This window comes from Nematostella vectensis, chromosome 1 (genome assembly GCF_932526225.1).
Source record: "Nematostella vectensis chromosome 1, jaNemVect1.1, whole genome shotgun sequence".
Taxonomy (NCBI): Eukaryota; Metazoa; Cnidaria; class Anthozoa; order Actiniaria; family Edwardsiidae; genus Nematostella; species Nematostella vectensis.
The window spans coordinates 3327372-3342314 of NC_064034.1; the positions used below are offsets into that span (position 1 = coordinate 3327372).

At 42.7% G+C, this 14943-nt stretch overlaps 2 protein-coding genes across 2 annotated transcripts in view; one reads left to right on the top strand and one right to left on the bottom strand.

Annotated features, from left to right (window-relative positions):
- LOC5501252 (transmembrane protein 43) lies at positions 1 to 9795 on the top strand. The gene is made up of 11 exons (XM_048728442.1): positions 1 to 167; positions 1282 to 1449; positions 1700 to 1834; positions 2212 to 2306; positions 2382 to 2431; positions 2678 to 2818; positions 6484 to 6605; positions 6860 to 6937; positions 7248 to 7349; positions 8505 to 8622; positions 9008 to 9795. The coding sequence occupies exons 1-11, from the start codon at positions 153 to 155 to the stop codon at positions 9214 to 9216; spliced, it is 1233 nt and encodes a 410-aa protein (XP_048584399.1). The 5' UTR covers positions 1 to 152; the 3' UTR covers positions 9217 to 9795.
- LOC5501257 (RNA polymerase II-associated protein 3) overlaps positions 9452 to 14943 on the bottom strand; it is a 9956-nt gene continuing 4464 nt past the window's right edge. The window contains exons 8-10 of the mRNA XM_048728441.1: positions 14399 to 14496; positions 13700 to 13794; positions 9452 to 9663 (exon numbers count right to left, since the gene is read on the bottom strand). Of these exons, the coding sequence (XP_048584398.1) occupies positions 9572 to 9663; positions 13700 to 13794; positions 14399 to 14496 (285 nt within the window). The 3' untranslated portion in view covers positions 9452 to 9571. The remainder of the gene's footprint in view (positions 9664 to 13699; positions 13795 to 14398; positions 14497 to 14943) is intronic.

The following is a 14943-nucleotide window of genomic DNA, read 5'->3' on the forward strand; positions in this document are numbered from 1 at the left end:
GAGGAGGAAGTAAATAATTCTCAAATCGGCAAAAAACTTCTTAGGATTTTGTAGCGGGTCGTAAGAACCTGTTGTATTCAGCCACATGCAGTACCTCTAGTCATTCATAACGCTGTTTACGGTCCTTTTCAGGAATTCGGTCAACTGAAAGCATGTATCGGTCTCACGTAAGTCAATATTATTTGTTTGGTTTTGAGTTTAATATATTTTGAGTTGTATAAAAAAATACTTTTAGAATTTTACTACCAATTTTTGGTTTCTTCTTGTTGAAATGCGCTTCTTTTGTTGGATCCGCGTGATCAATGATAATCGTAGCATTTAACACATTTAACATTATCGAGTCGAGGTGAATAATCGTATAGTAAGTCGATCTATTTATACATTTTGATTGTACAATTTAGTTGTTTTGATTTGCTGGGCAAACATTCGATGTTATCAATGTAAAATAACAAAAAGTTCAATTCATTCTATCATAGAAACTATATAAGTAAATAAGAAATTCAGAATTAATTTGTCTTGGGTAAGGTAGCCTGTGCTTTGTTTACTTTACTTCTTGTCAGCTGTGCTAACCTTCCCTGATAGAATAGGAAACAACGTTTAGGTTACATATACAATTCTGAGTACTTCATTACATTTGGCAATAGTATATGGGGGCATGCTGTCTGATTGATGTTTCAATAAATCAAACTTAAATCATTTGATTGATGTGTGGTTGGAATGGTTTAAGCAAACAACTTTTTTTTAAATGTCCAAATTGAACTCATTCCATTGTCCGGTACTAAGACTTTTTTATTGATTGAACAAAATCAACCAAAAGTATTGCTAAATGCCATCGGTGTTATTGTTTGAAGTTCTATTCCAAGGCTTTAAAATGGAAGTTATTAATGGAAATGTAGGATTGAGTAGTTTTTCCTATTGCACCTATAAGTTTTTTTTTTACCAAATAAAATCGAGCTGATAGAATCATATGATTGGTTTTGAGTTTATTTGAGTTTGAAAATTTAACACATTTTTGTTTGATTGTGTACTTTTTCCAAGCCAATCGCAAACCAGAAAAAGTTCAACTATAATTTAATAAAATGAAATAATTTAATAAAATGACACATAGCTTTATGTAAATAACTGGAATATAAAAATATCATAAATAAGGTAGGTAAAACATTTTATCCTGAGCTAGGTAACTTGATAATCTGGCGAAACATTAGGCTTTATAGTCTTTTTTTTTCATTATAAAGGTATAACAATCGCTGTATCATTCTAATGAATCTTTGCATCTTGTAGCATCCAAATGACCCAGGAATGCACAACATGGCCTCGAATGACAGCCACACACGAGTCACATATCAAGAGAACCCTGGCATCATGCAGCGCATTCAGAGCAGTTTTGCAGCTTCATTAGTCGGCATAGGACTCGTACTCGCCGCATTCCCGGTCCTGTACTGGAATGAGGTGTATATTCTAGAAAAAATTGACTCCTCCTCCAATAGAACATTCAGGTGGTGGTACACAGCTAGCAAGGGAAAAAAATAATGGTCTTCCCCCTCCCTCTCACCCTTTCTAAACTTTTCCATTTGCACTGGGGATGGACATATACAGTAAAAGGAAAATTTGTATAAAGGGGGGGAGGAGGAGGGGTTCTTACACCACTTTTTACTGTATCCCTTGGTGCAATGATCTGTATGGGATGGTTTGTTTACAGGGAAGAGCAGTCCAGACATCCTTATCCCTTGACGAGGGTCTCCGAGCTGTCATCCCATTGCACTCTATTAACGAAATTAACAGAAAAAACCAGGAGAAGCTGGTGCATCTAGTTGGACATCTCCATACAGACAAGGTGGGACAGAATTGATTGAGGAGTAGTTGTTACTCTGGTGTTTTTAGATAGAGGTATTTTGCTCTAGGTAGAAGAGATGCTGAAGATTCTGAGAAGCTGGTTCTTTAGTATGTGTTGCATTTGAAAATTATTTTTTCATACATCAGATCATTAGTGGTGAATTATTTCTGGCTGACACGGTCTACTGCTTCTTAGGCAGGCCCTATATTGCTAGGAGTGGCCAGGAAATACTGAGGTTGGGCAGGTGCATAAGGTTCACACAAAAAGGTCTAAAATTGTTTTTTTTTTACAGTGCCGTAGCAGGCCTAGAAATATTGGGGGGGGGCACGTGCCCCCCTGCTATGGCCCTGTTTTATATAACATTAATATTATATTAGGTACTGAGTGATGCGGATTATGGAGTTGCTGTCAAAGCTGTCAAACTAAAGCGTGAGGTGGAAATGTACCAGTGGGTGGAACATTCTTCTACAAGGTAAATGGGAGAAACAATGGTCAATTTGGTTTTTCATGATTGCTTGTTAATGCAAAGGTTTTACATTTTTCTTAGAGAATATGATGAGGGAGACAGAAAAAGAGTGGAAACAACTTATTCATACAGTAAGTAAATACTTCTATATTCTAAAATTATTCTTCGTATTTTTTATTTCATTTATTTAATGAAAATTGTCCTTTTTTCAGTCAGAGCTTCCATAGCCTACTAATACTAATCAGCTAAAATCTCGTTTTGATAACTCACCACCCTTAACCATGTAACACCTCTTTTCTATTAATACCCTGACCACTGACCTAAAAGCACAGAATTATTTAACAGTAGAAATGTGTTGCCATCTTTTTCTTTTGTAGATAAAGAGTGGCTGGGCCATATTGTCAACAGTAACCAGTTTGACAATCCTCATGGACACCAGAACCCTACATCGATGGCCGTCAGCTCACAGACACAAGAGGCTGCCCCAGTCCATGTGGGGGCATTCACCTTGTCCAGAGGTAGAGTCTCTCTAAAACAAAATACAAGTCTCTTCCTACAAGGCTTCATATGTCTTTAAACAACCGAACCCTTGCTTACTAACTATATGACTTTTGCCCTTCTTTACTGACTATGCCTTCTTGGTATGACCCTAACCTTTGGACCCCTTTCTCCCCCCTTATTGACTATGGCTTCTTGGTGTGGCCCCAATCTTTACACCCCTTTCTCCCCCCTTATTGACTATGGCTTCTTGGTGTAGCCCCAATCTTTACACCCCTTTCTCCCCCCTTATTGACTATGGCTTCTTGGTGTGACCCCAATCTTTACACCCCTTTCTCCCCCCTTATTGACTATGGCTTCTTGGTGTGGCCCCAATCTTTACACCCCTTTCTCCCCCCTTATTGACTATGGCTTCTTGGTGTGGCCCCAATCTTTACACCCCTTTCTCCCCCCTTATTGACTATGGCTTCTTGGTGTGGCCCCAATCTTTACACCCCTTTTTCCCCCCTTATTGACTATGGCTTCTTGGTGTGGCCCCAATCTTTACACCCCTTTCTCCCCCCTTATTGACTATGGCTTCTTGGTGTGGCCCCAATCTTTACACCCCTTTCTCCCCCCTTATTGACTATGGCTTCTTGGTGTGGCCCCAATCTTTACACCCCTTTCTCCCCCCTTATTGACTATGGCTTCTTGGTGTGGCCCTGACCTTTACATCCCTTCCTCCCCCCTTATTGATTATGGCTTCTTGGTGTGGCCCCAATCTTTACACCCCTTTCTCCCTTCTTATTGACTATGGCTTCTTGGTGTGGCCCTAATCTTTACACCCCTTTCTCCCCCCTTATTGACTATGGCTTCTTGGTGTGGCCCCAATCTTTACACCCCTTTCTCCCCCCTTATTGACTATGGCTTGTTGGTGTGGCCCCAATCTTTACACCCCTTTCTCCCCCCTTATTGACTATGGCTTCTTGGTGGAGCCCCAATCTTTACACTCCTTTCTCCCCCCTTATTGACTATGGCTTTTTGGTGTGGCCCCAATCTTTACACCCCTTTCTCCCCCCTTATTGACTATGGCTTCTTGGTGTGGCCCCAATCTTTACACCCCTTTCTCCCCCCTTATTGATTATGGCTTCTTGGTGTGGCCCCAATATTTACACCCCTTTCTCCCCCCTTATTGACTATGGCTTCTTGGTGTGGCCCCAATCTTTACACCCCTTTCTCCCCCCTTATTGACTATGGCTTCTTGGTGTGGCCCCAATCTTTACACTCCTTTCTCCCCCCTTATTGACTATGGCTTCTTGGTGTGGCCCCAATCTTTACACTCCTTTCTCCCCCCTTATTGACTATGGCTTCTTGGTGTGGCCCCAATCTTTACACCCCTTTCTCCCCCCTTATTGACTATGGCTTCTTGGTGTGGCCCCAATCTTTACACCCCTTTCTCCCCCCTTATTGACTATGGCTTCTTGGTGTGGCCCCAATCTTTACACCCCTTTCTCCCCCCTTATTGACTATGGCTTCTTGGTGTGGCCCAAATCTTTACACTCCTTTCTCCCCCCTTATTGACTATGGCTTCTTGGTGTGGCCCCAATCTTTACACCCCTTTCTCCCCCCTTATTGACTATGGCTTCTTGGTGTGGCCCCAATCTTTACACCCCTTTCTCCCCCCTTATTGACTATGGCTTCTTGGTGTAGCCCCAATCTTTACACCCCTTTCTCCCCCCTTATTGACTATGGCTTCTTGGTGTGGCCCCAATCTTTACACCCCTTTCTCCCCCCTTATTGACTATGGCTTCTTGGTGTGGCCCCAATCTTTACACTCCTTTCTCCCCCCTTATTGACTATGGCTTCTTGGTGTGGCCCCAATCTTTACACTCCTTTCTCCCCCCTTATTGACTATGGCTTCTTGGTGTGGCCCCAATCTTTACACCCCTTTCTCCCCCCTTATTGACTATGGCTTCTTGGTGTGGCCCCAATCTTTACACCCCTTTCTCCCCCCTTATTGACTATGGCTTCTTGGTGTGGCCCCAATCTTTACACCCCTTTCTCCCCCCTTATTGACTATGGCTTCTTGGTGTGGCCCCAATCTTTACACTCCTTTCTCCCCCCTTATTGACTATGGCTTCTTGGTGTGGCCCCAATCTTTACACCCCTTTCTCCCCCCTTATTGACTATGGCTTCTTGGTGTGGCCCCAATCTTTACACCCCTTTCTCCCCCCTTATTGACTATGGCTTCTTGGTGTAGCCCCAATCTTTACACCCCTTTCTCCCCCCTTATTGACTATGGCTTCTTGGTGTGGCCCCAATCTTTACACCCCTTTCTCCCCCCTTATTGATTATGGCTTCTTGGTGTAGCCCCAATCTTTACACCCCTTTCTCCCCCCTTATTGACTATGGCTTTTTGGTGTGGCCCCAATCTTTACACTCCTTTCTCCCCCCTTATTGACTATGGCTTCTTGGTGTGGCTCCAATCTTTACACCCCTTCCTCCCCCCTTATTGACTATGGCTTCTTGGTGTGGCCCCAATCTTTACACCCCTTTCTCCCCCCTTATTGACTATGGCTTCTTGGTGTGGCCCTACACCCCTTCCTCCCCCCTTATTGACTATGGCTTCTTGGTGTGGCCCCAATCTTTACACCCCTTTCTCCCCCCTTATTGACTATGGCTTCTTGGTGTGGCCCTGACCTTTACACCCCTTTATCCCCCCTTATTGACTATGGCTTCTTGGTGTGGCCCTAATCTTTACACCCCTTTCTCCCCCCTTATTGACTATGGCTTCTTGGTGTGGCCCCAATCTTTACACCCCTTTCTCCCCCCTTATTGACTATGGCTTGTTGGTGTGGCCCCAATCTTTACACCCCTTTCTCCCCCCTTATTGACTATGGCTTGTTGGTGTGGCCCCAATCTTTACACCCCTTTCTCCCCCCTTATTGATTATGGCTTCTTGGTGTAGCCCCAATCTTTACACCCCTTTCTCCCCCCTTATTGACTATGGCTTTTTGGTGTGGCCCCAATCTTTACACTCCTTTCTCCCCCCTTATTGACTATGGCTTCTTGGTGTGGCCCTACACCCCTTCCTCCCCCCTTATTGACTATGGCTTCTTGGTGTGGCCCCAATCTTTACACCCCTTTCTCCCCCCTTATTGATTATGGCTTCTTGGTGTAGCCCCAATCTTTACACCCCTTTCTCCCCCCTTATTGACTATGGCTTTTTGGTGTGGCCCCAATCTTTACACTCCTTTCTCCCCCCTTATTGACTATGGCTTCTTGGTGTGGCCCCAATTTTTACACCCCTTTCTCCCCCCTTATTGACTATGGCTTCTTGGTGTGGCCCTACACCCCTTCCTCCCCCCTTATTGACTATGGCTTCTTGGTGTGGCCCCAATCTTTACACCCCTTTCTCCCCCCTTATTGACTATGGCTTCTTGGTGTGGCCCTGACCTTTACACCCCTTTATCCCCCCTTATTGACTATGGCTTCTTGGTGTGGCCCCAATCTTTACACCCCTTTCTCCCAATCTTTGCACCCCTTACCCCCTGCTTACTATGGCTTAGAGTACTGAAAAGTATTTGAAATAAGTGGAATAACAAGCCTTGGAGCAATTGCAGACCAGAGATTTTGAATTTTCCTTTTGAGGTTTTTTAAATCTAAAATCACACTTTCTCAATTCTTCTTTTCATTCTACATACAGGGTTGATAAGTAAGATCGATGAGTTTCATCCCTTGCCTGCGAAATCAGCCCCTTCTGGGAAAGATGTGAAAGTTGTGGATGGAATATTTTATCATTCGTTGAATGGACCTTATAACCCAACGGTAAGCCCAACTACCAATGAGTGTTTATTCTTTAAGGGTGTTTATTAAAAAGTGGTCACTTGGCCAAATGACTCAAATCATTTTTATTTAGAGCTTGGCCATTTTTAACACAGATGCATCAAGTGATCATATGAGCTTTATAGACAGTTTGTGAAGTGATTAATGTAGAGTTATTTTTTACACAAGTCCAGAGACAAAGCCAAGTCCTCAAGGTGACTGTATAAAAGAGGTTTAACAGTACTGTTGTTTTACAGGTTGGTGACGTCAGGGTGCGTTTCTCATTTGCTGGCTTTTGCGGTGCAGCAGGATCACAGCTTAGTGAACCAATGACAGTAAGCTACTCTTTATCTGTATTTTTTCGTTTATGGACCATGTTTATTTAATACCCTGAGGGGGAAGGAAAGATTTTGACTCTGGACAATTTGGCCAAACCTCAACCCCCAGGATTTAAGTAGGAACCCTTAGTAGGTCCTTTATTTTCTGAGATCCAGCCCAACCCCCCCCCCCCCCCCCAACCCCCACCATAGGGTGGTTGAGATTTTAGGGCTACCCCCTTCCCCCCCTCTCTAGGTATTAAAGTGTCACTCCATAAGTGCTATTTAAAAAATCTAATCTATATAGTATTAATTCATCTTCCTGTAGGTTAGCATTGTTGCTCGACAACATGGTGGTACCCTGTCATACTATCGCACTCAGTCTGGTGACACCCTGGAGTTGCTGTACCCAGGGGAAATGACGGCAAAGGTGGGTTATTCTATACAGCACTAGTTACAAGCAGTCGAATTTTATACCCTGGGAGACAGCAGAATCAGAAAAATCCTTTAACAACCCCAGGGGTAGCGGTTGCCTGAAAAAATAGGATGATTACCCCTGTCTACTAGAGAGTCCCCTTCCCCTGTGTTTAAAATAATGTGGACTTTAGAAGCACACTAGCATACACACATTGGCACCAGTCGGGCCAAGACGGGACGCTAGCACAGTCTATTACCCGTGCAGTTCGGCAACCATGGACAGCTGTTTCGTCCTTATTAGGACTCGTCAGCATGGCATAGCCGGTTTGCCTCAGTTAAACTTCATCGGCAAAATAACTGCAGGGCGACTTCGACTCGAACGAAGTGCTTTAAACCACAGCTCAGATCCATGCTGACGAGTCCTAATAAGGACGAAACAGCTGTCCATGGTTGCCGAACTGCACGGGTAATAGACTGTGCTAGCGTCCCGTCTTGGCCCGACTGGTGCCAATGTGTGTATGCTCGTGTGCTTCTAAAGTTCACATTTATGTATACATACTCGCAAGGATAGTTTGGCTATCCGACGGAGTTTTAGACTAGCAAAGGTCGCATGCGTGATCCGCACAATTGGCATCACGCTAGCCCGGTCGCAGCTCTAGATCCCACATGGATCTAAGCTGTGGTTTAAAGCACTTCGTTCGAGTCGAAGTCGCCCTGCAGTTTATTTTGCCGATGAAGTTTAACTGAGGCAAACCGGCTATGCCATGCTGACGAGTCCTAATAAGGACGAAACAGCTGTCCATGGTTGCCGAACTGCACGGGTAATAGACTGTGCTAGCGTCCCGTCTTGGCCCGACTGGTGCCAATGTGTGTATGCTAGTGTGCTTCTAAAGTTCACATTTAAAATAATGGTAGAAGCTTATTGGTATAATGATAAAAAATCTTACTTACATAGTTATTGTCCTTGTCTGCAATGGCAAGGGAATCACAGTCCCAATTAGGGAGTTTTGAAAGAAATCCAAGCAGACCTAACCTGGGATTGAACCCAAGGTGAAGGCAAGCATACAACGTCACAAAAGCAAACATTTCTTCTTTTATCTCCTAAGTCTTCTTAGGTCTGGTTGATGGAGCTTTCACTGTTTACCAACATTGTTTGAATATCCCCCAGGAGATCTTTTATGCTGAACATTCTGCTAATTCTGTGCTGACATGGGTTCTGCGTGTTGTTGGCTGGTTTCTGATGTTCTTAGGATTTCTTCTCATGACAAGCATTCTCACTACACTTGGTAAGTCAGCAAAGCTCATTGTAGACAGGATTTCACTACACTTGGTAAGTCAGAAAAGCTCATTGTAGACTGGATTTTGAGAGGAAATAACAGGTTAGACAACCATCTCGGTTTTTAGTAACTTCCTAGCTTTCAGTGGTACAGTATTTTTTTAATTTGAGTGGACCTTGAAATCTAGTAAGCCTCATCCAATCCTTCCTTTATCCTGCTCTGTAAATATGACTCTAGTTTTGAACTCAACCATTCTTTATAGTTTTCACTTTAAGATCTAATACGAGGATAGCCCAAGGGGTTGAAGAAATTAGGGTATTACATTTAAGCTACACCACACCTCTCCATACACAAATTCCTTCTGTTTTAAGTGTTATCTTTGTTTATTTTTTAGTTTCCTGGCTTCCCATCATCCGAGAGATAGTTGGCCTTGGTGTGACCTTAATCTGCTTTTGTCTTGCAACGTCATTCTCGCTGGTTACTATAGCGATTGGATGGATTGCACACCGACCTGTTCTAGGCGTGGCACTACTTGCAGCAGCTGCTGTCCCATTTTATCTCTCCAGACAGAGGAATCGGAAAAACAAGGAATCAAAGTACTAATAAGGCCATTTGCCAGTAGGATGCCTAACCATGGGAGATGGCTGTTCAGTTTGAATAAACTTGCCTAGCAAGCATTTCTGGGTTTCAGTGGAAAGGTTAATCAATCAAATTGTTTAACAATGTGAAAATAGGATTAGAAGCTTGCTTGCTTAAACGTTCTGCTGTAAACTATGAAAACAGGCTATTCAGAATAGATGTATTTATTGAGATGTAAAGTAATGTTATCAGAAGGCAATTGCACTAAAAAATAATTTATTCAATAAATAGCAGCAAAAGCAATGTCAAATGTCATATCATTTGTTTTAGTTGATGATTAATCAGTTTTCATAGCAAATGCAGTTCTCTCTTATGAATTTCACAAACCATATGTTTTAGATAATGCTGTGATTTCTGGTTCACTTGGAGAATTGCTGTCTTGCCTGATGTGCTTGAATAGACCTTCTAAGACTAGAGAAAAAGGAAACAAAATTAAATATTAATCTGTAATAACTTTGTTTTGTTTTTAGAATTTAAATAGGAATGAATAATGTAAACAAAATGTTATTTTAAATGTATAGAAATAAAGAGGTACATCTACAATCTGGAACTAATGGGACACTTTCCCTCCCCCCAGTTGTTCATATGGGAAGTGTCCCACTTACTTTTGTTGAGGATTGTAGTTACTTTCAATATAATTATTAATATACACTGTGGATCAAAAGTTCGTGCACTTTTAAAATGCGTTGATTTTGTTCTTTCAAACTGGAATATTTGACCACAAACCTTATTTCCAGTTTAAAAAAGTAACAAACATTGTTTTATATTCCTAAAGAAGTCCTTAGATCCCGAAGAATTTAACTTTCTCCCATCAAATGTCGCATGCGAAGTCCAAAATGCACATATTTTAGCCATTTTTGTTGTTGATGTGAAAAGAGGGTTCTATTTGCCGAGGTTCCACGAGCATCAGAAAATGTAAAACGGAAGAAAAGTGACATATTCTAGAGCCCCGAGAAATAGCATGAAATAGCTAAAATTATCAAAAGGTCGGAGCGCTGTGCCAAGAGTTGGTGTTTATGGTAGAATTTTGCTGACAAAGCCAGGTCACGGTACAATTTTGTTGCCAAAGCCAGGTCACGGTACAATTTTGTTGCCAAAGCCAGGTCACGGTACGATTTTGTTGCCAAAGCCAGGTCACGGTACGATTTTGTTGACAAAGCCAGGCCACGGTACGATTTTGTTGACAAAGCCAGGCCATGGTACGATTTTGTTGACAAAGCCAGGTCACGGTACGATTTTGTTGACAAAGCCAGGTCACGGTACGATTTTGTTGACAAAGCCAGGTCACGGTACGATTTTGTTGACAAAGCCAGGTCACGGTACGATTTTGTTGACAAAGCCAGGTCACGGTACGATTTTGTTGACAAAGCCAGGTCACGGTACGATTTTGCTGACAAAGCCAGGTCACGGTACGATTTTGCTGACAAAGCCAGGTCACGGTACGATTTTGTTGACAAAGCCAGGTCACGGTACGATTTTGTTGGTACGATTTTGCTGACAAAGCCAGGTCACGGTACGATTTTGCTGACAAAGCCAGGTCACGGTACGATTTTGCTGACAAAGCCAGGTCACGGTACGATTTTGCTGACAAAGCCAGGTCACGGTACGATTTTGCTCACAAAGCCAGGTCACGGTACGATTTTGCTGACAAAGCCAGGTCACGGTACGATTTTGCTGACAAAGCCAGGTCACGGTACGATTTTGCTGACAAAGCCAGGTCACGGTACGATTTTGCTGACAAAGCCAGGTCACGGTACGATTTTGTTGGTACGATTTTGCTGACAAAGCCAGGTCACGGTACGATTTTGCTGACAAAGCCAGGTCACAGTACGATTTTGCTGACAAAGCCAGGTCACGGTACGATTTTGCTGACAAAGCCAGGTCACGGTACGATTTTGCTCACAAAGCCAGGTCACGGTACGATTTTGCTGACAAAGCCAGGTCACGGTACGATTTTGCTGACAAAGCCAGGTCACGGTACGATTTTGCTGACAAAGCCAGGTCACGGTACGATTTTGCTGACAAAGCCAGGTCACGGTACGATTTTGCTGACAAAGCCAGGTCACGGTACGATTTTGCTGACAAAGCCAGGTCACGGTACGATTTTGCTGACAAAGCCAGGTCACGGTACGATGTTGCTGACAAAGCCAGGTCACGGTACGATGTTGCTGACAAAGCCAGGTCACGGTACGATGTTGTTGACAAAGCCAGGTCACGGTACGATGTGGTTGACAAAGCCAGGTCACGGTACGATGTTGTTGACAAAGCCAGGTCACGGTACGATGTTGTTGACAAAGCCAGGTCACGGTACGATGTTGTTGACAAAGCCAGGTCACGGTACGATGTTGTTGACAAAGCCAGGTCACGGTACGATGTTGTTGACAAAGCCAGGTCACGGTACTATGTTGTTGACAAAGCCAGGTCACGGTACGATGTTGTTGACAAAGCCAGGTCACGGTTCGATGTTGTTGACAAAGCCAGGTCACCGTACGATGTTGTTGACAAAGCCAGGTCACGGTACGATGTTGTTGACAAAGCCAGGTCACGGTACGATGTTGTTGACAAAGCCAGGTCACGGTACGATGTTGTTGACAAAGCCAGGTGACGGTACGATGTTGCTGACAAAGCCAGGTCACGGTACGATGTTGCTGACAAAGCCAGGTCACGGTACGATGTTGTTGACAAAGCCAGGTCACGGTACGATGTTGCTGACAAAGCCAGGTCACGGTACGATGTTGTTGACAAAGCCAGGTCACGGTACGATGTTGCTGACAAAGCCAGGTCACGGTACGATGTTGTTGACAAAGCCAGGTCACGGTACGATGTTGTTGACAAAGCCAGGTCACGGTACGATGTTGTTGACAAAGCCAGGTCACGGTACGATGTTGTTGACAAAGCCAGGTCACGGTACGATGTTGTTGACAAAGCCAGGTCACGGTACGATGTTGTTGACAAAGCCAGGTCACGGTACGATGTTGTTGACAAAGCCAGGTCACGGTACGATGTTGTTGACAAAGCTAGGTCACGGTACGATGTTGTTGACAAAGCCAGGTCACGGTACGATGTTGTTGACAAAGCCAGGTCACGGTACGATGTTGTTGACAAAGCCAGTTTGGGGAGCCCACCAGTTCTGACAAAAGTCGTCCAAAATACAATAATACGTGCAGTCACGTGTACTTTAGCATGTAATCGTTGATTTCCCAGGTAATTTAGCCCGTAATTTGGCGAAAGATCACGTGTAATTTTATACAGTCGAAGCTCTCTTAGCGACCGCTCTCGTAAGCGACCAGCTCCGATTACGACCACGATCACGAATCACCGATTGAATTGTCACACAAACTCTGTAATTCTAAGCTCTCGTAAGCGACCAACTTATCGGTGCGACCAGCTCCGTTAACGACCACAATTTCGAACCACCAACTGAGATTTTCTTTTATTTTTAAGCTCTCATAAGCGACCACAATGATTTTTGGCTTTACAACATCAGTCAACACCTGATAAACATCATAAACATCAGTTTTTGGCAGCTCCCGTAAGCGACCAACACCTATAGTTCAAGTTTTTGGCGCCAAGTGGTCGCTTATGAGAGCAAGCTCTCGTAAGAGACCTGATAAACATCATATCCAATGCATGCTGAAATCACAATGTTTCACAAAAGCTGCCTTTCCAGTAAGCAACCATAATTACAAATTTAAACTTTGATTTCAACCATGGGATTGACATTTCTTTGTCTCCAGAAAATGTATAAATGCAAGGAATCTCTAGTCCATTGCCAGCTCCATGATTTACCCTTTTTCCAGTTACAATAGCCATCCTCTTGTTTGCTGCACGCTTTAGAAATCGGCTAACAAAATACGCCATGCGATAGCCGTAGACGCAGAAGATATTCTCATGAAGAAAAGCTTAAGTCGTCGATATAAACGAGCATAACGATCTACTTTGCGTAGAATTAATTGCTATTAAATAAAACAACTCACTCTCATGATAAGTCAAATACCTAGTTTAAAAATCAAGCAACAAACCAAAATATTACAGCTTTGTTATTATCACGATAATTTTTAGATTCCATTTTAATTAAGCCCCCGTAAGCGACCAACACCTATTGTTCAAGTTTTTGGCGCCCAGTGGTCACTTATGAGAGCAAGCTCTCGTAAGAGACCAGCTCCGTTAACGACCACAATTTTCAGTTCCCAAGGTGGTCGCTTACGAGAGCTTCAACTGTATTTCCATTTCCAAAACACCTTCTCAGACTAGATAATTTAAAACAGTTACAGCTTGTCTGTAGTCTTTCTTGTTGTGCCATAAAGATTGGGGTAAGCCTCTTTCTACTTGTACCAGTATAATATGCAATAAGTATTTACCATCACAATTAAATTTAATAATGGTCTGTCCCTTTAAAAATTAAGTTACATTTACACAATTTAATATCTTTAATATCTGTTCTTACCTGATTTGTCCTTGGGTGAGAGAAACATCACAGCCATGCTGAATCTCTTGACTTGTGCTATCCATCGTAGCTCATTGTAGACTGGCATCCCAGCACTAATAACACAAAGGAGAATAGGAAGACAGGCTTCAGTGGTCTCATTCAGCAACCCCCATTCTGGTTAGAGGCATATCCTGAAACTTCCCCTTAACCAAGATTGAGAATATGCCCACTGTCTTGGTTTAGGGACCAACAATTTGATATATGACAATTCCTTAATGAAAATAAAAACATTAAAGTCAACCAAGTTGCTAATATCTCTAGAAAAATAATAAACAATTAAGCAATACTCAGCTAAAAGGCGCTCCAAGTAACACTCCAGAGATGAAAATTACAGAAAGTAACCCAGCTGGCAGCAAAAAAATGTACCTGATCCATATACCCTGATCCGTATATATATATTTACATTATAAGCAATATAACATTTTTATGAACATGTGTAATTCCAAGCTACAGAATCCATCTGAATCTTTTCTTTCTCATGCACTGCCTGGTTAACTGTAAAGAACCTGGTTTCAAAAAGAAAAGAGGCACATGGTGGACCAAGTAGTTGAATAGTCACCATGGAAACATCCTTTTGTTGATGAACATTGCATAGATACCCATAGTAAGTGAAATGTCCGTAAAATAAATTACTGCACTAACACACAGTACACTTACGGGATGTAGAATTGGTGGAGAACCTGAAGCATACCAGTCAGTACATCTGATTCAATACTTTGCTGTAACAGCTTGGGATACATCTCAGGTTTGATTTTCTAAATGAAATAATAATATTAATTAAGCACATTCTAAATAAACCAGTTCAGGAAAAGCTGGCCTAAAGTTAGATCCTGTCCCCCCTATCCATTTTCCTTTGAAAATGCAAGCTTTTTGTTCTGTTTTCAAAAAGATCTGCGTCCACACAAAGCGTCTTCATTTTGATATGACCTGTCCCCACAAAAATGCAGAAACAATACGAAAACAATAACAATTCTTACAGAGCATGCATACTCGCACGCCAAGTGGACTGGGCCTGAGTTATCACATCGTGTAACAGGGTTGTGGTTCTTGCATTTGCTGTGTGTACTAACTTATTATCTTTACGACCATTTTGTAATTACAGCCATTTATTACACTTATCAAGTCATGGGTGTACTCCCCAAACAAACTAGGGTCTGCCGTGTAGTGATAAAATAGGAATTGCAACCAGTCTGCATTTTCAA

Bases quoted from the DNA above. Each gene is read 5' to 3' on its own strand.
- LOC5501252 (XM_048728442.1), top strand. The intron at 2,819-6,483 runs GTAGAGTCTCTC...TTCTACATACAG, and splicing joins GGCATTCACCTTGTCCAGAG to GGTTGATAAGTAAGATCGAT. The intron at 8,623-9,007 runs GTAAGTCAGCAA...TTTATTTTTTAG, and splicing joins AAGCATTCTCACTACACTTG to TTTCCTGGCTTCCCATCATC.